The sequence below is a fragment of the Trichechus manatus genome, unplaced genomic scaffold (assembly GCF_000243295.1).
Source record: "Trichechus manatus latirostris isolate Lorelei unplaced genomic scaffold, TriManLat1.0 scaffold00054, whole genome shotgun sequence".
NCBI lineage: Eukaryota > Metazoa > Chordata > Mammalia > Sirenia > Trichechidae > Trichechus > Trichechus manatus.
The window spans coordinates 16311535-16330740 of record NW_004443990.1 but is presented as its reverse complement, the minus strand read 5'-3'; the positions used below and the strand labels follow the sequence as shown (position 1 = coordinate 16330740).

Sequence of the window (19206 nt, the reverse complement as noted above, 5' to 3'; positions counted from 1 at the left end):
GGATTTGAACTGCCAACCTTTTGGTTAGCAGCCATAGCTCTTAACCACTGCACTTAACCACTTGTTAAACTGTAGATTCTGATTCAGTATAGTTATATATTCAGTACATATTTCCGAATCAGAATCTGTAGATTCAATTTGCATTTTCAGAAATGCAAATTTTCAGCAGGAGGTCGAACCAGAATGAACCCCTTCGAAGCCCGGGGATAAAGTCAGGGGCAGGGCAGAGGGTGTGGGGAGCCAGTAAGTAATTTCACTCACCTCCAGGAGGAAAGGTTTGCATGTTATCATCGCAGATGTGCGGAATATCTGTAAGAAGAGAGGGGAAACTAGGAGGACCACTTATGGCTGCCCCACTCTTCCTTCTCTAGTTTCAAGCCTACAGGGCTACTAAGGGCTAGGACCCTCCCCCGCAGTTGCCTCCCCCAACCTTTTCCTCTGCCTCCATTGCTGGAAGTAATTTTTTTTTCCTCTGCAAATAGTCTCCTATGACAATACATTCTACCTTATATTATACTAGTGGTGTCCCTGTTTCCTCCATTGGCTGTAGATTCTTGAGAGTAAAGGCTGGTGCTTGTTCATCTTTGTGCTTCACCCCCTTGCCCCCCTCCGCCCCCAGCTAACACAGTGCCCAGAACACAGGAGATGCTCAGAACCCAGGAGTCCCATCACCCCTCTCTCCAGAGCAAGCCCTGTATTTCTGTCCCCAGCAGGTGGCTCACAATACACTGCTTCACTCATTCCCTGACATTGCCACCGGAGCGGACCAAGCTGCCTTGGTATTGTGAGGGTAATTCTCATCTTTGGGGGAGAAGATGCTGGTCTCTGCTCACCCCACTCATCTTTGCCATTGACCATCAGCTGTCTCACTCGGAAGGCCAGGACGCAGCCTTTGGGGATGGTGACAGTCTCCTTGTGGTTTACGGATCCCTAGGATTAGACAATGAAGATTTGTGAATCTGCAGTTATTGTAAGTATGAGATGCTGGGAGCATGGGGTAGGGGAGCAGGTGGAAGGCCAGGCCTGAGAGCCTGTGGGGAGAGTAGAAGTTGGGAACATTTCAGTGGTGTTCCTGATCATCTTTTCCCTGTAGAATGGGCTTCAAAGCCCTTGCTCTCATTTCCACTGAACTCTCCCCCCGACCCCGTGACTTGTATCCCTCTTCCTGGTTCAGTCAGTTGCATGATGGGAACTGGGCAGATCTGCTCCAGCCTGCCTTGTGCATTTCCCTGTCCCATTTTAGAGCTTCCATTCAGGTCCTGGTTCCTTTGTCCTTTTTGTCATCTTCCCAAGCTCTCCTCTTTCAGGAAGCTTTCCAAGACTAACCCCTACCCCAGCTCCAGCTCATCCCATAACTATTTATACAAATAGAGATAGGTATGTATAGCATTACTTAAGGAGCCCTGGTGGTGCAACAGTTAAGCACCTAGCTGCTAACTGAAAGGTTGGTGGTTTGAACATACCCAGCTGCTCCACGGGAGAAAGAACGGGTGATCTGCTCCCTTAAAGATTACAGCCTAGAAAACTCTGGGGGCCATTCTACTCTGTCACATGGGGTCGCTATGAGTTGAAAATCAACTCTACGACACCTAACAACATAAAAACCAAAAACCAAACCCGTTGTCATCAAGTTAAGTTCGACTCATAGCGACCCCATAGGACAGAGCAACTGCTCCACAGAGTTTCCAAGGAGCTGCTGGTGGATTTGAACTGCAAACGTTTGGTTAGCAGCCGATCTCTTAACCACATAGCATTACTTATTTACCTTCAATTTTCCAAGCTTGTGTTCTCTGGGCTTTAACCTACATGTCTCCTTCATGAGACTGAGAACGTCCTGAGGGAAAGGAGGTCTCCCCTTTAGACTGGGAGCACCATGAGGGAAAAACCACGACTCTTAATTTCCCCTTCCCTGATATTTTTCTGTGGCATCTGGCACAGGGATCTGCCCGTATTAGGTGTCACTTGCCAGAGAGGGGGAGTATGTCTGGCCAACTGGGGCCTGAATTTTGAGGAGCAGGGAAAAGGATTGGGTCCTTTTCAGTATCCCATGTGGGCACTGATCAGGCAAAGTTAACCCAGCCTCTGAGGAGTGGCTGAATGTGAATATGTGTGAGTGTGAGAGCATGTATGTGTGTGCATTTGAACCAAACCTGTAGCCCCAACGGGGCGAAGAACGGGAGGGAGAAACACCCCTCTGCTTTGCCAGCTCTCTCCAGAGTGACCTCCTGGACGGTCTCCACCACCTCCATCACCATGTACAGGTTCTCTCCTTGATCTCGCATCTCCTTCAGGAACGGGTGCTCTTCTGCCAGCTTCCTGTGGCAGGAGAAACATAAGGGAACTGTTCAGAGCTTCTCCCTGCACTGGGCCATGCCCTTCTCTGTTTTCTTTCGTTCCTAGGAGCTAGACTTCGTGGTGTCAGGTAAAGAGTGAGACTCTGGCCTAAGATTGTAGTTGGAAACCCAGATCTACCACCTAGAAGCAGGGCAGCTTCTCTGAGACGACTCATCTATAAAATGAGGATAATGCCACCTACCTCCAGGGTTGTTGAAAGATAAAATTGTAATCAGCTGGCACAGCACCTGGCCTGGAACAGGACCTCATGCTTGCTTCCTTCTCCCCTTTCACCCCCACCCCAGAGTAGATTCCCCCTCCCCTCCCACCTGGTTCTTAGCCCTGTTCATCTCTTCTGGGATCTTTTTTTCTCCATCTCTTATTGTCTCTCTTGCTCCTAGTTCCTCCTCTCCAGTGCTCCTCTTGTTTGCTTATGAATATAAACATGTCCCTGATCCTGAAAATACACTTTCTTTGACTTTGCTACTCCCTCAAATTAGCATTCTATTTCTTTCCTTTATCTCACTGGCACATTTCTCAAAAGATATGTCTATATTCACTGTCTTTACTTCCGCACTGCCCACTCCTAAATTCTTTATTATCTGGCTTCTATTTCCACTACTCAACTTTAATCACAGTGACCCCCTACCCACCAAAGACCTTCTCTGCCTCTTCCCTAATGACATTGGGCCCTGCTATCCAAACCTTCCATGTGGCTCTGTCTTCTCTTTGCTTCCAATCACTCTACATCACCCTGGTTCTACCTCCATCTCTCCGGCTTCTAAATCCTATTTATTCTGTCTTCATCCCATTTTCCAGTTTCTTTGGTTCCCTAAAATTTTATGTTCTGTAAGATTCTGTTCTTACTCCTCTGCTCCCCAAACTCTCTTTAAAAGTCCCCTGCTCCCCATTCCTATAGTTTTAATCTTTATACTGCTGACCTTGACTTCTTGCCTGATCTCCAGGCCCTCATTTCCAAAGGGAACTCATAGTCTTTCTCCCCAAATACACTTCTAGCCTCTGTCTTCCTGTTTCTGTTAATGGTGCCACCTGGGTAAAATTTCAGAGTTATCTTTGACAAAACCCTCTCCCTCACCCTGCAATCAGCTTCCAAGTCCAGTCTGTTCTATCTCCCCACAGGCCTTGCATCCATTCTCCCCTCTTCATTCCCACTGTTGGCCCTAGCTTAGGTCCTCATGACATCTCTGATGGATAGTGGCACACTGTCTTTCCTGGTCTGCCTGCTTCAAACCCCTACTCTCTTCCTTTACCTGGCACACTTCCTCCATCTGGCCAGATTAATAATGACACACACCAGAGCATTGTCAGGGTCTCCCTGGTGCCTACAGAATAGTTGAGTGTCCTTGGCCTGGCATCTGGGTTCTCCATGATCTAGGTCCAGCCTACATCTTCTGATTGTTCCACTCATATCTTTTCCACACCTGCCAAACTGGCTATTCATGTTCCCTTATAGGTTTCAAGATTTCTCACCCATGTGTCTTTGTAATGCTCTTCTCCCAGCCCCACATGTCCAATTTCTACTCATCTTTCAAGGCTTAGATCATAGGCTGCCTCCTCTGTGAAGTCTTCCCTGATTTCCCAAGCTAGAAGACCCACCACAAAACTCGGCTGAACCCCTCCTATGGCACTTACTACTTCTTGCCTTGGATTATTGCTACTGATATAGGTTTTTTCCCCATACTCTAGATTGCAGGGTTCTTGGGCAAAGAAGTTCTAGGTGTACCCCAGCACCTAGCAGGCTGCTTTGTAGTCAGTGAGAGCTACATAAATATTTACTGGATGAATTCCAAGCACCCTGGCCCTCCTTACCAGCTCCATGGTCCTCACTTCTTCCTCTCCACTACAACTTAACTACTTAAAAGTCAGTTACCCTGTCAAGCCAAACATCTGAGGGGCCTAGCATCGAAATCACACCTGCCACAGCCCTTGTGCTGCCCAGGGCAGCATTCCTATGTGCGTCCCTGGTGCGTGTATATGGGCCAGGCAGGAGCCTTCACTTATGGGAGCTGCAGTGGGGAACAGTTAAGATCTCTTCCCTTTCTAGTTTCTTTCATAGAATCTTAGAGTTGGAAGGAAGCTCAGAGATTATCATCCAACCGCATCATTTTTCAGGAAAGAAAATTGAAGTCTTGAGAGGAGAATTGACTTTTCCAAGGTTACACAGCAAGATCATGTACACGCACTCAGACTTGCCTGTGTGCGTGTGTGTGTGGTAGTGAGGAGGTGGTATTGGAGGTTGAGGAAGGATGGAGGAGAGTGGTCAGGGAATGGCCAGACAGGTCATCTTCCAACAGCTCCCCGGTGGTGGTCACATGGGTGAAGCTCAGTGTGAAGGCCCTGCAGCACCATTTCCATGCACTGCCCCATCCCATCCTGGGACCTCCCCCCAGCCCTGCCCACTCTCACCTCTCCTTTTGCAAGCTCTCCAGGGCCTTGGGTGCCACACTGAGTGTCTGAACCTCCAGGGTGCTGTTCTGGGACAGCCCTGCAGTTCCCGTCACCTTCACCGTCTTTGGCATGTCCACCTTTCCCTCCACTCGGGCGTCCAGCACATTCTTAAAGCAAAAGTTCCCACTAGCTGTTGGCTCTGCAGGAGAGAGAAGATGAAAGGGGCTCGGCTGAGGGGCATCCCTCTCCCCACTGCCACCACCTCAGCTCCTAATGAGAACTTTGGGCTAGATGACACCTACTCGCATTTGGGCAGAGGAAGGCCGGGTGCCTGGCCCCCACCCCTCAGTTCCCAACCCCATGCTGAGGCTGACCTGCAGGTGAGCTGCCGGGCTCCAGCACGTCCAGGAGGGTGTAGTCAGTGTGGACATAGCGGGCACCCCAGAAAAGCGTCCTCTTCCTCTTCCTCAGCACCAGGCAGAGGGGATAGAAGCGCTTGAAGTCAATGAGACTGTCAAGGGGTATCAGGTCCCCTCCAGGGTTTAGCTGTCTGGCCAGGGCCCGGGTAACATTTTCAAACATGGTCATTGTCTCTGCAGGGGAGAAAGGAGAGCGTCAAAGTGGCTTCCCTGGAAACCAGGGCCTGGTAAGGCCCCTGGCAGAGTGGCCGCCTGGCTGAGGGCAGGAGGAGAGGGAAGCCCTTAAAGACGCCTGGATTCACGGAATGTCAGAATGAAAGGAACCAGAGGAGGTCTCATTTCACGATGAGGCAACTAGGGCTGAAGAGATGAAACAGCTTGTCTGAAGTCCCACAGTCGGCTAGAGAGGCCAGATACCCCCTTTCTTTGTCGAGCGCGCTTTTCTCACTCCACTCTCATTTTCTTCACAGACATGAGCCTGTTTGGAGGGTTTCATTAGCGATGGAAGTAAATCTTCTCACACAGCTGGGCAAACCTTGTCTTCCTCAGAGAACAAACCTGGGGACTCCAAGGAAGGAGAGCAGCCCCCATCTGCTGAAGGACTGGGGAGGCAGACACTGTTCACCTGCCTCAGTGGTCCTTCCCTTAGGTGGGGTGCACAGCAGTGGCCTGCACCCTGGACTTTTCTTGTGCCTCCTCCTGGCCCAAAGGTGTGGATAGACCCACCTCCCTCCAGGGACTGCTCAGTGGATCCAGTCACTTCCATGTGCCTTGCCTTTGCACACAGCACTCCCTCTACCTGGAATACTCCCTCTCAGTCTGAAGAATCCCTTTTAATCCTTTAAGACTCGGTTTGGAATCACCTCCCCTGTGACCCCTTTCCTCACTCCTTCAGGCAGTTAGCGACTCCGCCCTGTGTTCCCAAAGCCCTCTGTACATCCCATTCTGAAACCTCTGTGACTTGATGTTGTTATGATCTGTTCAGCTGACTCTCTTGCCTACTCAACTATGATCTCCCAGAATGCAGGAAATGGATCTGGGTCATCTCTGTAGCATCAGCACCAAGCACAATGCCTGGCATAGAGCTGGAGCTTAGAAAATGTGGGTGAAAAGAGTGAATGAACAAATGAACAAATGAATGAATGTGGCCCTGGAAGACATACGCTGAGGTGAGAGCACCTTGGAGAATGTTGGGCCTGCAAGAGCCCGAGGTTCACCATCTTGGGTCTCTGTCTTTGAGGCTCCAGTCCAGATACTTTAGCTGGGCGACCAGCCAGCACAGCTAGATTATCCCCATGGGTGGAAGAGAACACACCAGCTGTCTGGGAACTGCCTCACCTCCCCTGCGGTACCTCACAAGGGCAGGGAAGCAGGAGCAATGTACACAGCTGGCTGGGCCATTCTGCCAACCACAAGAGCTCCAATAAGATTTTTCACCTCTCATTCCTGGGAGGGCCAGGATGGGATGGATAGCCTCCTGGGGCCAACCAGGTGCACCTGGGAAGGGCTTGGGTGACCGTAGTCTCCTCACCAGAGAGGTGCTCATGGAGCCGCCTCTCCTTTCCCTTCTCCAAGGCATATCAGGATATCTACCCCATTGGTCTCCTGGCGAGCCTAGGCCCTTCTTGTCGCGCCCATCTCTGCTACATCCTAGGGATGCCTCCCGCCTCGTCTGTTCTCATCAAGTTCTTACCAGAGTGTGGTGCTGGGTCCTGTCTGGCAGCTGGGTCTGGGGTGCACAGGCCTAGACAGTCAGGTGAGGGTCCAGGGCTAACTCAGTCTGTAGGTTGAGAGAGTGGCTGTCCCTTGTCAGGACAGGTGGCTTTATGCCTCAGTGAAGGCAGGGATGTAGCTTTCAGGGACCCCGCCTTCCCCATCAACCCCACCCACTCCTGCTCTAATTCCGGGAGAACAGCATTAACCTGTTCCATGTGTGCCCTTGCCCTGGCCCCGGGCCCTGGCTTCCTGCAAGGCTGAGGGGGTGCGCAGGGAGCTGCCAGGCAGGTGCCAGCGTGGTGAGGGAGCCAGAGCTGAGATAGAAGTGGCAACCGAAGGTTGGTGATGGCTGAGAGGGGGGAAGCCACCTTTGGGAGGAGGTGCAGAGAGTGGCAATTGGAAGGATGTATTTGTGTGTGTTTGTGCATCTGTATGTATGTGTGTGAGTGTGAGAGATGAGGGAAGGCATCTCTGTTCCATTATTGTCATGGTCATCAGGAAGAATCTAGGATTCATGATGAGATCTTGTGGGTGTGATAAGGGAATAAGAAATTCTGCATGTCCACATATTCCCAGAGCAGAGAAGCTGAAAAGTTGTCCTCCGTCTTTGTTTTTCAATCTGTGACTCACTACCTCACTCCATTAGTTTTACCCGCATATACATATCTATGGCGCTGCTAGACGGATGTGTCTGTGTAGGCAGAGATGGAGATACTCCAAGGGTTTTCTGTTGTCTAGTGTTTCGTGCCTCTACTCCTCATGGAATATTGTATATGCACATACATGCACACACCGAGGCAGAACCAGAACCAGTTGCCATCAAGTTGACTCCTACTCATGGCAACCCCATGTGTGTCAGAGTAGAACTATGCTCCATAGGGTTTTTAATGGCTGATTTTTTTGGAAGTAGACCGCCAGGCCTTTCTTCCAAAGCACCTCTGGGTGGAATCAAACCTCCAACCTTTCAGTTAGCAACTGATCATGTTAACCTTCTGCACCACCCAGGGACCTTAGGCATCATGAAATTCTTAGAAAAGCCCAGGATGCATGTCTGCAAATGGCAACTCAGATGTCTCACCACAGCTCACTCAGGTCCGGCTCTCATCTTAGGTCCCTGCCTAGAGAACTTTTAAAGGGGACTCTTTAGATTATCTAGATCAGGTCTCTAAATGACAAATTAAGACATTTACAAGCAAAGCTCTTGACACGTTGGGATATGTGGGCTATGATCTGAATATAACTGAGTACTTGCTCTCACCTGAGGCTCTCCTCTGCATCATGACTTATCCAAAAGAAACACAAACCAACCTCAAAAGCCATGAAGGTAGGTAGATCTTTCCTGGGGGTTTTGCTACACTCAGCAAAACTCCTTAGAAACTTCATTACCCATCTTTGTCCTTAAAGTTCTGTGCATTATAGCAGCTGCTCCTAAATCTCTCTTCTCTGACTTAAAAAAAAACAAAACAAAACACTACATAAAACCCTGCCTCTGCTGACTCTCTGGTCTTTTTGTTCACCTCCCTCTCCATCTGCCCTATTCCCTTCTTGTATGATGATCCGCTTCTTTCTCCTTTAGCTCAACAGCTCTTAACTACTACCTTTATCAAACAGCCCTCCTCCTTAGAAGGGGCAGAGTTGAGGGCTTGGGTGTATGGGAAGTTGTCATTCGTCATTTGGTCCTGGTCACACGCACACATGTATGCAGAAATGTGCTGTGTGTGTTGTATTCTTTCCATCTTTATTTTCCTGATACTTCCTGGGTTTCTGTCTCTTCTCTGTATCTGTTAATTAAAAACCCATTGCCATTGAGTCGCTTCTGACTCATAGCAGCCCTGGTGGTACGATGGTTAAGCGCTTGGCTGTTAACTGAAAGGTTGGTGGTTTGAAGCCACCCAGTGACTCCATGGGAGAAAGACCTGGCAATCTGCTCCCATAAAGATTACAGCTTAGGAAACCCTATGTGGCAGTTCTACTTTGTCACATGAGGTCACTATGAGTTGGAATTAACTTGATGGCACCTAAAAACAACAACAAATTAGTACATTGATGTGACATCACTGCAATCCAGCATACAGTCATGGGGCTGTGCAGTCTCCTGTCCCTTAGTCAGCTCAGCCAGAGAAGGCAGCCCTGCTCCCTGCTCTGCTCATCAGCTCACCATTGCCTCCTCAGACGTTTACGAGTTTCTTCCTAGTGTCCACTCTCTTCTCACTGGCTGCAGGACAAGTTTTCCAATCTAGTCCATCTTCCAAAGATCTGGAAGACAGTGGTTTTAAGAAGCCAGACATTTATCTTCTCTCCTTGACAACTCCAAAAGTCTGCTTAGCCAGCTTTCTCTACTCTGACCCTGAAGTCTTGATCCCTTGATTTCTCTCGGCCTTCTCCATTTTCTTTAAACCCAGAGCACTCAACCAGACCTGTCCTCACCTCTCTGTCCCTGTCCCACCTCACTTCCTCCCCATCTGGCACCATTCCCCCAAACTGCTTAATGGTGTTCTGAACAAGCGGCTTTGAGGGTTCAAGGCAGAAAGAAGATACAAGGGCTTGTGGGGTCAGCCAGACTGAAAGCCTTGCTTCATTCCTTTCATGATTTTGGAATGGAAACATCCATGTCCAGGCTTGTCCTCATGCTGCGCCTCCCTCCTGAGATCCAGGATGCTCTGTCTTTTTAACCACCCGCATCAGTACTCTTAGGGGTAGATGGCCCACAGAATCCCCTTAGAGTCCAGTAACTCCTTCTCCTCATAGTCCTAGATAATGCTCAAGAGATTCTGGGATAGAATTTAAATTGTGCTGGAAGAGATTTAAGTTAGACTAACATGTAAAAACTCTTTAGGTCAATTAAAAGTGACTTAATATTGAAAGAGGAGGCTGGAGGTGTATGGTGCTGATGCAGGGGATGAGGAAGCGCTTTCTGGCAGGTGGCGGGGCTTTGCTTTCTGTCGCTCTCTGGTAGTCACTCCATGTTAGGTCATGGGCTATAATCACTCCTGAACTGCAGACCAAGCCTGTGATTTGTGTGTGGTTGGTAGGAGATGGTGGCCAGGGAAGGGAATTGAGTTAGGAGAAGAAGCCCCAGCCACCTGTTCTCTGGGACCCTTAATGCCTCTCTGACCCACAGAGTGCACTGCAGACACTGCAAACAGACACAGAGATTGGGACGAGGAATTGTTTTCTTACCTATTTTCCTATTTATTATTGTTGTTTTTCCTCTTGGGAAGGAGTCAAAGAGGAAAGAGAGAAGGGTAGGCTACTGTAATTCACGAGGGCAGAAGGCACTGACCCTGGAAAGAATGGGAAGAAGCTGGAAGAAGGGTACTCTGGGAGTTACGAGGGCAGGGAGAAGGTTCAGGAAGTAGGGATACGGGTACAAAGCCCACTTTGTAGGGTGTGGATGGCTGGAGCATTTGGGGGAAGTGACCCCTTGCACAGACATACTCTCAGTCCTTCTCTGAGTAAAAGGAAGTGGAGTGGTTAGGAATGAACATAGACTGGAATGGGGGTGTGACTGTCTGGTGGAAGGGCAGGAAGAATACTCCCCAAGGGTGTTTTGTTTTATATCTCATTAGGGAGGCTGGAAGTTTTGGGGTACAGACTGCAGATTGTGAGCTATACCTCAATAAATTTCCCTTTCTGAATGGAGTAAGATGACAGACTCCTCTCTTATCCCCTAAAAAATTTTGAGGTTTCTCCCCAAATTCCCTTATCAGCTTTGGAACCCAAGACATCCCCAAACTCCTGGTTGAGCAGACGCTGATGTTCAGCTCGGATTGCATCAAACTCAGCATCAAAGTTCAATGTGGCAGCCCTCATTGCCCCCAGCCATCCATTGCTCATCTCCCTACCCATCAGGCTGGTGTGAGCAAGAAGGCTACTGTCAGCCTCCAGCCCAAACCCAGAGAAGCCTCCTCTGTCAGCTAAGGCTGACACCCGCAGGTCAAATCCTCCCAACACCCCAACTCTTCCTGAGCCCCTGCTTATGTGGCTGGAGCAGGCCTTGGATCTCCTGCCCACTTCATGGCTGATGGAAGGGAAGCTCTCCTCCTTGGCTATGATGGCTAAGCCCTCTCCATGGGACGAAGCATCCAGATCCTTGTAAAAGAGACTGGGCTCTAGATGGAGCCTTTAAAGCTTTGCCTCCAAGGGGAGCTTGGAGACGAAGATGCTCTCCATTTTCACCAGCTTCCCCAGGCCCATCTCCAAGTCCCACTCTGCTTTCCTCAGTCCAGATTGGGGCAGGGCTGGGGATTCTTGGTGGACAAAGTGGCTGGACAGCCAGGTGTTATTGGCCAGCACCCAAAAGATGGAGAGGGCAGTAGAGAGGGCACCAAGTAGCGGCAGGGCACTGGGGTCCCAGGTCTAGAGGGGTCCGTCTCCTTGTATATCAAGGTAGCAGAGTCCCAACAGACCTGGGTCACCTTCAGCTCCTCACCCCAGAAGCCTGCTAGCAGCTCAGAGTGAAGATGGGAAGTCCCCGCCTCCTCTCGGAGGAAGTTCTGGTCCAGGATGGTCTCCATCTGCACAGCAGATTATAAACATCACAGGATGCTTTGTATTTGGGGAGCCACCAACTTCAGAGGTGGTCTGCTGGAACGCCTCTGCCTGTTAATGCTAGAATCCAGCAGAAATGGAGACCTGAGTTCTGTTGAGAGCTCTGCCAAGAGCCTGGCGAAGTCTCTCAGCTCCCGGGCCACAGAGTGTTCATCCAGAAAGTGAGAGGTGAAGCTAGGTGGGCTCCAGGATCCCTTCTAGTGCCCACACTCACCCCCAAGTGCAGCCTGCACCCCTAGACTCCTCACCAGCTTCATCTGTCGGGGCAGTATCCCTTTCTCCACAGACATGGCCAGCAGCTGCTGTTGTTCCTCACTCAGCTCTGCAGAGGGTAGAGGAGCAGAGATGGCAGAAGAGACAGAAGTATGCCCTCTCTTCCTCTGGTGGGCAGGGGACTGCAAGGGGGTCTGGGAGCTGGGGCTAACTTGGGAGGGCAGATTCACGCTTTCTTCCCCAGGAGAAGATGAGAGGAGAGTCCAGGAGAGGTGTGTTTCACTTTCTTTCAGGAAAATGGACGGTGTAGGTGGGCTTTCAAGGAGCCCTGGTGATGCAAACAGTTAAGCACTTGGCTAACCAAAAGGTCAGTGGTTCGAACCCACCAGCACTTCTGCAGGAGAAAAGATCTGGCTATCTGCTCCCGTAAGGATTGTTGTTGTTAGGTGCCATCAGTCGGTTTTGACTCATAGTGACCCTGTGTACAACAGAATGAAACACTGCCTGGTCCTGCACCATCCTCACAGTTGTTGCTGTGTTTGAGCCCGTTGTTGCAGCCACGAAGATTACAACACAGGAAACCCTATGGGGCAGTTCTACTCTGTCCTATAGGGTCGCTATGTGTCGGAATCAACTCAACGACACACAGCAACAACAGGTGGGCTTGCCCTTCTTGCCTTTTCCTTGGAGGAGGGGACAGCAGGGTTGGGCCCTGCTTCACTGCCTGTGACTTGGTATGAGGATTGGCATCATAGGTGTGCAACCCGTGCAGTACTTGGTTTAATGGTCTGTTGTCACCGTCTTGAATAATAATTCTTCATTTTTGCCCGTCCTGCGTAGGTACCATTGAGCCTAACCCAGTAGGCCTGTCACATCAGGGGCTCCCCCGCCCCTCACCTTGCAGAGGCCCCAGCAGACAGAGGACGTTCCCAGCTACCATGGGGTTGAGTTTGCCAGAAGTCTCCTGCAGCCATGTGAGGGCTGTCTCCGGGGGGGCCCCCCCAAGACTCCCGGAGCCACTGGCTCATCAAGATCCAGGGCCCGATCCACCTGGCAGAGAGATGGGAAGTGATCAGCTAGATCTCCTACAGTCACAGAGACAAGGATCTCTCTGAGGAAGCGGGACCAAGTCTCTCCAATTTGGGGATTCCCTCAAGGCAGGGGCTCAGAGTCTATCCCTCAGCCTTGAGAGAGGCCCCTTCCGCTCCATCTAGCCCACACTAGGCCCCAGCCGCCCGGAGCACCCCCTGTAGCCGCGCCCCGGGCTGCCTCAAACCCCGCCCCCAGCCGTCTTAAGCCCCGCCTACGCCTCCTCTCGTAATGTTGCCGTCACCACCCAGCTCCGCCTTGGACGCCGCGTAGCGCAAGCGTCTAGCCCTCACCACTTCAGCCCCGCCCACGATTTCCCCAACTCCGCCCCGGTCGCCCCCGTCCCTCCCCTAGCCAGCTTTAGCCCCGCCCCAGCCCCCTGCAAACATACCGTCGCGGCTCCAGCCCAGCTCCCAGCCTTCCCTCAGCACCCAGTCCCCGGCCTCCCCAGCTCCCGCAGCGCCGGTAGTTCCCTTAGTAGGGCGCTCCGCTGCTGCCGGGTCAGGCTCTTCAGCGCCGGCAGCTCGTCTTCCACCTCGGCATGCAGCGCCCGAAACCCTGTGTGCTCCCGCGGGGCTGGGTCAGACCTGGAAGGTGCTTTAGGTACAGGATAGTGGTGACTGGGACCCTACCTCCCTCAACCCGCTTCGGCATGACTTCATCTAGCAGGTCGCCCACTCCCATACTCAGAGGCTCCCTTCTCAGACTTGGCGTCCTGTCCCCTCTCTCAGGCACCCCTCCCAGGGCAAAATGATAAGGCCAGTGTTTGGTGTGGGAGTGGAGGGAGCAAAAGCAGAGGAGGGACCTCGGGGGAGCTCAACTCCTTACACTGAGGATCCTGCAGAGGAGAAAGAGACACATGTCACCATGGGTGACTGCAGTAGCAGATGGAGAGGCAGAGAAGAGCAAGGACAGAGAGCCCCCAGGGACAGGACGTTTCCCTGCACCATTCCGCAGCGGAGTGGGTTTAGCCCCAGCCTGTCTAGAACAACATGGTGGATGCTGGGGGCAGGGGGATTATGTGCCTTCCAGGACCAAAGAAACCTGTGACTGGGATCTCAGTCGTCACCAGGGCCTGCCAAAGTCTGAAGGACCCCTCTGCATCCCTCCCACTGTCTCTCCCAAGCTCTAGTCTTGGGTTCTTGACTTGACCAGTTAGTTCCTTTGCCAGGGAAGGGGGTCTTTGTGTCCCCCTAACTTTCTCAGGTTTTGTTCACGCTTCTCCAGCCCTCATCACATTATGGGGCCGGGAAGGGGAGAAGAGTCCCTCAGCTTCTCTCACCTTTGAGGGGGAATGTTTTCAGCTTCTTGTCCTTGAATGGAGGGATGTCTGTGAGGGTAGAAATGGGACACTGGCTCTTCTTTACTTTCCCTGCCCCACCCCGCCCACACCCCACACACATCCTGTGGCCTTGGGGACAGAGGAGGGGTGGCTGGGAGGTGCAGGTTTTAGGGAACAATATGAAAGGTGGAGTAGGGGTGAGGAGGGGCCTGAGGGCTCTGGGATCACTGGCTGGCTTTGGGGGTAGGACCTAAACAGTAATGGAAGATCACAACCTCCCCAATTTCAGCCTGGATCCAAAGTTCTGGTCCTGAGATGTGGGGACCCTGGGACATCTGCCTCCCCTCTTCTCCCTCACATTCCACCTGGCATACCCCAGCTGTTTTCCCCAATGACTGGCTGCTTGAGGTGAAAGGCCAAGATGGTACCCAGAGGCAGGGTGATGGTGGTGTTAAAACTGAGGGTGCCGGGGGCAAGAGAGGCGGTCAAAGGCAAGGGTGAGGGGGGGGATGGGAGATAATGAATGGGAGGGGAACCCTGTCTGAGAGTGACAGGACTCTGGCAGGGGATGGAACTGTGAGGGGAAAACACCAGCCAGGAGTTGGGAAACAGGTTTTGCTCACAGATTTCCCTGTAAGTGGGTGGTGACCTTGGGTAAGTCACTGAACTTTTCTGAGGTACAATTTCCTAAACACTATGAAATAGGGATTACAATAGCAATTTAGACTACTTCACAGGATTCCTGTGAGATAATAAATGGAAAAGTCCTTAGAAAAGATAAAAGTGCTCTTATTAGGGAAACTGGAGGAGAGGCATAGGGGTGGGTGAAGGTGCAGGGGAGAGTCAGGGGCTTTGGGAAGTAAGAAGCAGGGAGCAAGTGTGTGCATGAATGGGGGCGGGACAGAGAAAACATCTTGGAGATTCCCAACCTTGAGCCCCACAGCAGTGAGGAGGGGGATGGAGACGCCCCCTCCAGCCTTGCCACCCTCCTCCAGTGTGGCTTCCTTCAGGGTCTCCATAGCCTCAGTCACTACGTACAGGTTCTCCCCAAGCTTCTGTAGGAACAAAGGTTCTGGCTTCTTCAGCTTCCTGTGGTGGGTGGGTGGGGCTGGGCTCAGAGGCTCTGAGTAGGTAGGGCCCTTTTCCCATCCATGTCAGAGCCCCCTCAGCTGGGCCCCTCTTCCTCCCTGCACCTCCCTCATCTCTCCTGGTTCTTCCCTAACTCTCTGTGTGACCTTGGACAACTCACTGCCCCTCTGTGGGCCCTCTTGTAAAATGATCTTTGTCAATTCTGACAGCCTGTGCTGCTCTGGGCCTGGTGACATGCCCCTTGTGGGAGCCCCTCTCACCTGGAACCCTCAACCTGCCTCCCACCCTACCCTGCAGCTCACCTCTTCCCTAGGTTTTCCAGATCATTCACAATGCTGAGCTTCTGTATGTCCAGGGAGTTTTGACATTTGCCCCCAGCTGTGACAGAAGTATTCACTGGGAGCCTTATGGCTGTGGTCTTCACACCCGCTGTTACTCCTCCATCACTGTGGCCTTGGATTGTGATCTTAGAGTCTTTTCTTGGTTCTACAGGACAGAGACACCCTCATGCTTGTTCCCATACACCCCTTGCAGGAAACCTTCCCTGATGGACTCTGCATGATAAATTGTCCTTGACCCAAAAGTGAATGTGAATTGAGAGTTGACCTCAGACATTAGTATTAGTATGGGGACTGACTTTTTTTTTAATGTTCTGAAAGAAGATGGTAATTGTCATATATGCAGAAATAAGTATTGTGACTGGGAGAAGATAAACTGAATTCTGGGGGCCTGAAGGCAGATACATGTGTGGTGGTGGTGGGGACATACAAGTGGACAAAGGAACAAGGATGGAAAAGAACGGTGATGTGCTGACCCCAAGTGATGGAGGCTCCAGAGCCATCTTCAATATCCAAAGGCTGTCGTGCCCAAGATAGATTGGCTTTGCTCTGCGTGAGCCCTGGGCAAATCTTAGATCAGTAGGAAGAAGGAAAAGGGGATAGGCAAGGTATAGTGAAGTGTTTTCCAACAGTCCTTCTGTGTTATTTACCTCTGCCCTGACAGGGCGGGAGAAAGATGTGCCAGTCTGCTCCCGTAAATATTACTGCCTAGGAAACCCCATGGGCAGTTGTATTCTGTCCTCTAGGGTCGCTAGGAGTCTGAATCGACTTGAAGACAATGGGTTTTGGGTTTGGGCCCTGATAGTATGGAAACTCTTTGTTTAATGTGTTACCTGCTCCCTGCCTCAGAGGGTGGATGCTGTAAAACTGGACCTTTTTATAGGTAACTCAAAGTCAATGCAATTAATATTCCCTATTTTGCCAATGTCCATAGGGCCTTTTGAGGTAGGGAGGATCATTTGTCCACACAAGACCATTGAGGACATGCTAAATGACCCAAGTGAGATGCATTTGAGTTCTTAAAATACTTCTAAGAATGTCTCTCCCTGCTGTCAGGCCACTGTTTCTCACTGCTGTTATTGCAACTGTCTGTAATAGACTTTTTGCTGTTTTTTCACTTCAAATATACTGCTTCCAACCTGTCGTACAGCTAGAAGCCATAGTTCCAAAACTATCAGAACTATGTGTAAAATAAGAATGAATGAATTCTGAGTGAGCGCTCCTGTGAACAAAGTACATGAACTTCAGTCGGTGTTTGATTTAGATGCTCCTCCTGGGCTTCCATGGCTCCTGTGCACACTTTTGTCACCCTGGGCTGTAGTCAGTGATATAGTAGCCTGTCAGGTCTTTAAGGGTGGGCACCGTGACTTACTCATCCTTGTATCTGCAATGCCTGGCATGAAGTAGCAGCTCAATAAATGTTTGTCTAGTGAATGGGTAGAATTGTGGTGGCATCCATTTTGGCAGCTCGAAGGCCCTGTTTTGTCTGTGTTCTGCCTTCTCGGTTTGCGGCAACCTTCCTCATAGGCAGGTGAGGTTGCTGATGGCTGAGCCCCAGAGAAATGAGGAGAGACTTTCTGGTTTGAATTCTCTTTAGTCTAATGAGGGCGACGCAATCCCTGCCCTTGGAAGAAGCTGACTGAACTGCATCTGGTTTGATGCTGATATCCCTTCCCTCTGTAGCAGGCTTCCGTAGTGTGCTTGAGTCACCTGCGGGGAACCCAAGACAAGAAAGGGTGGGGGCCGTGCCCCATCCATTGCTCCTCTACTACCTCTCTCAGCTCCAGTGTATGCAGTTTGCTCTCTGTTCATCTCCTTTAGCAGATAAGGAGGCTTTGTAGGTGTTTAAGTCTCTGTGTTTAGGGGATATCTCTGTCTCTTCAGTCTGGGAGCTCCCCGAAAAGAAAGGATCATATTTCTTTCATTAGTCTAGTAGTTCCCTGAGAGCTAGTTTCACGTCTCCCGCCTCATACTGGGAGTTCCCTGAGAGCTAGGTTCATGCCTCCCACCTCAGACTGGGAGTTCCCTCAGAGCTAGGTTCATGTCTCCCCCCTCAGACTAGAGGCTCCCTGAGGGTAGTGCCTGATTTCTCTATTACCATGGCCTCTGCTGCATTGGGCAAAAAGAAGCTAGTGGTGGAAGGGCTGAAGGACCTCTCTCCTCCCACTCCCACCCACAGTCCACTGGCTGTAGGATGCTGCGTGTGGATGACAAGCTGGAGCTTGCCCCCAGGCCTCCCGGGTACTTGGGATGTGTGCCCGCCTTGTGCCTCAGAACTGGACCAGGCATCTGGCCTGGCTCTCTTGGTACCTGGCAGTTTCGTTTCTGGCTCCAGCACAGCCCAGAGGGAGAAGTCAGTCTTGACGTACTGTGTCTCCCAGAAGAGTATACACTTTCTCTTCCTCCATACTAGGCAGAAGGGCTGGAAGCAGGCAGCATCAATGAGGCCGTTCCGTGGGATGAGGTCCCCAACAGGATTCGCTGCCTCACCAGGGCCCAGGTGGTGTCTTGGAACACGGGTCCCGAGATCCCAGTCCCTGGTCCCTGGCAGAGCTGAGGATGGAGTTGAAGCTAATGTGCCACTCTGCTCTTGCCTGCCCAGTGGGCAAGCACAACCCAGAGGTCAGGGTGCTGAGGGGTTGCTCAGGTTCAGTGACTGTTTCAGGTAGCAGTCTGGGGGTGCCCAGCTCTGTGATAGCCAAACTGTAGCTACAGCTTCTGACACCCTCTTCCCATCAAGTTCTGACTCAGAGACTCTAGCTGACTGGGGTGAAGGGTTCTCTTCCTAGGTAGGGCAGTCAGTGAAGCATCTCCCCTTACCTCCCCTCACCTCCCTTCTTTGTCCCACTCATCCTCCCTCTCCCTTTCCTCCTGTTCTAGCTCTAGATGGGGAGAGGAAACTGAGTGACGAAGGCCATGGTGATGACTGGTGGAATGCTTGCTATCCAGGGCTCAGGACCCCTGGCTCCAGGACCCCGCCTATCTGAACTACAGCCAAAGCTGACCTGCCTGGATCCTTTCCCACCCTAAGCTCACCTCTGAGAACTGGGGCTGGGTGTCAGGATAGGGGGAGTGGCTCTCTGCAGGCTTTCAGATGTGGCCTCTGCTGCTCGGATGACAGAGAGTTGAATGAGGCTCCAGGAATGGGCACCGTGATAGAGACGGTTGCCCCCCCATCCCCCACTCTCCCACCTCCACAGGTCTACACAGTCTACTTCCCATAACCCAGTGAAACGCGTTCCAACCTGATTCCAATAGAGGGTAGGCAAGCAGAATGGGACAGACCCTGACAGTGGCAAGGGAGGGAGTGATGGTAGCTTTGATAGGGATGGGGCCAGGATTCCAAGGCCCAGGCCAGGGTGTTGCTGGGACTCAAAGCTGCAACCTGAAATTTCCCAACCCTAATTCTTTCCCCCATCCCTGAGTATCCCTGGAGTTGGGAGGCCCATGTCTCTTGAGAAAAGAGGATTGGGTTCAGGTTTTTCTGAGGTGGGTCAAGATAAGGCTTCCTGGATGATATTAGGGAGCTCACACTTGGAGTGGTGGGGGGAGGGGAGCCTCAGGGATCAGATGGGGACCAGTGGAAGTGTGGGGAGCCTGGGAAGAGACAAGAAGGCAGGATGGGGCAGAAAGGCCAGGGGAGACAGTGGATTCCTCTCTGCCACTCCTTGGGTGGCCGCCCACAGATCTCTGCTCCAGGCTGGGTGGAACCCGGGTTCAACGGTTCTTATCTTCAGTTTCTGTTGGGGCTCCCATGAGCTTCCCA

The 19206-nt window shown here is 51.5% G+C and overlaps 1 protein-coding gene across 3 annotated transcripts in view; it reads right to left on the bottom strand.

The window, feature by feature from the left end:
* GSDMA (gasdermin A) overlaps window positions 1-5331 on the bottom strand; it is a 9696-nt gene extending 4365 nt beyond the window's left edge. For 2 of the 3 annotated variants that reach the window (XM_004378052.1, XM_004378051.1), the window contains exons 1-5: window positions 5118-5331; window positions 4762-4942; window positions 2151-2316; window positions 834-930; window positions 262-309 (exon numbers count right to left, since the gene is read on the bottom strand). In XM_004378052.1, coding sequence (XP_004378109.1) covers window positions 262-309; window positions 834-930; window positions 2151-2316; window positions 4762-4942; window positions 5118-5331 — 706 coding nt within the window. Of the gene's footprint in view, window positions 1-257; window positions 310-833; window positions 931-2150; window positions 2317-4761; window positions 4943-5117 lie in introns of all 3 variants that reach the window. The other variant, XM_012556010.1, reaches the window with a different exon arrangement.
* Window positions 5332-19206: the final 13875 nt, after the last annotated feature.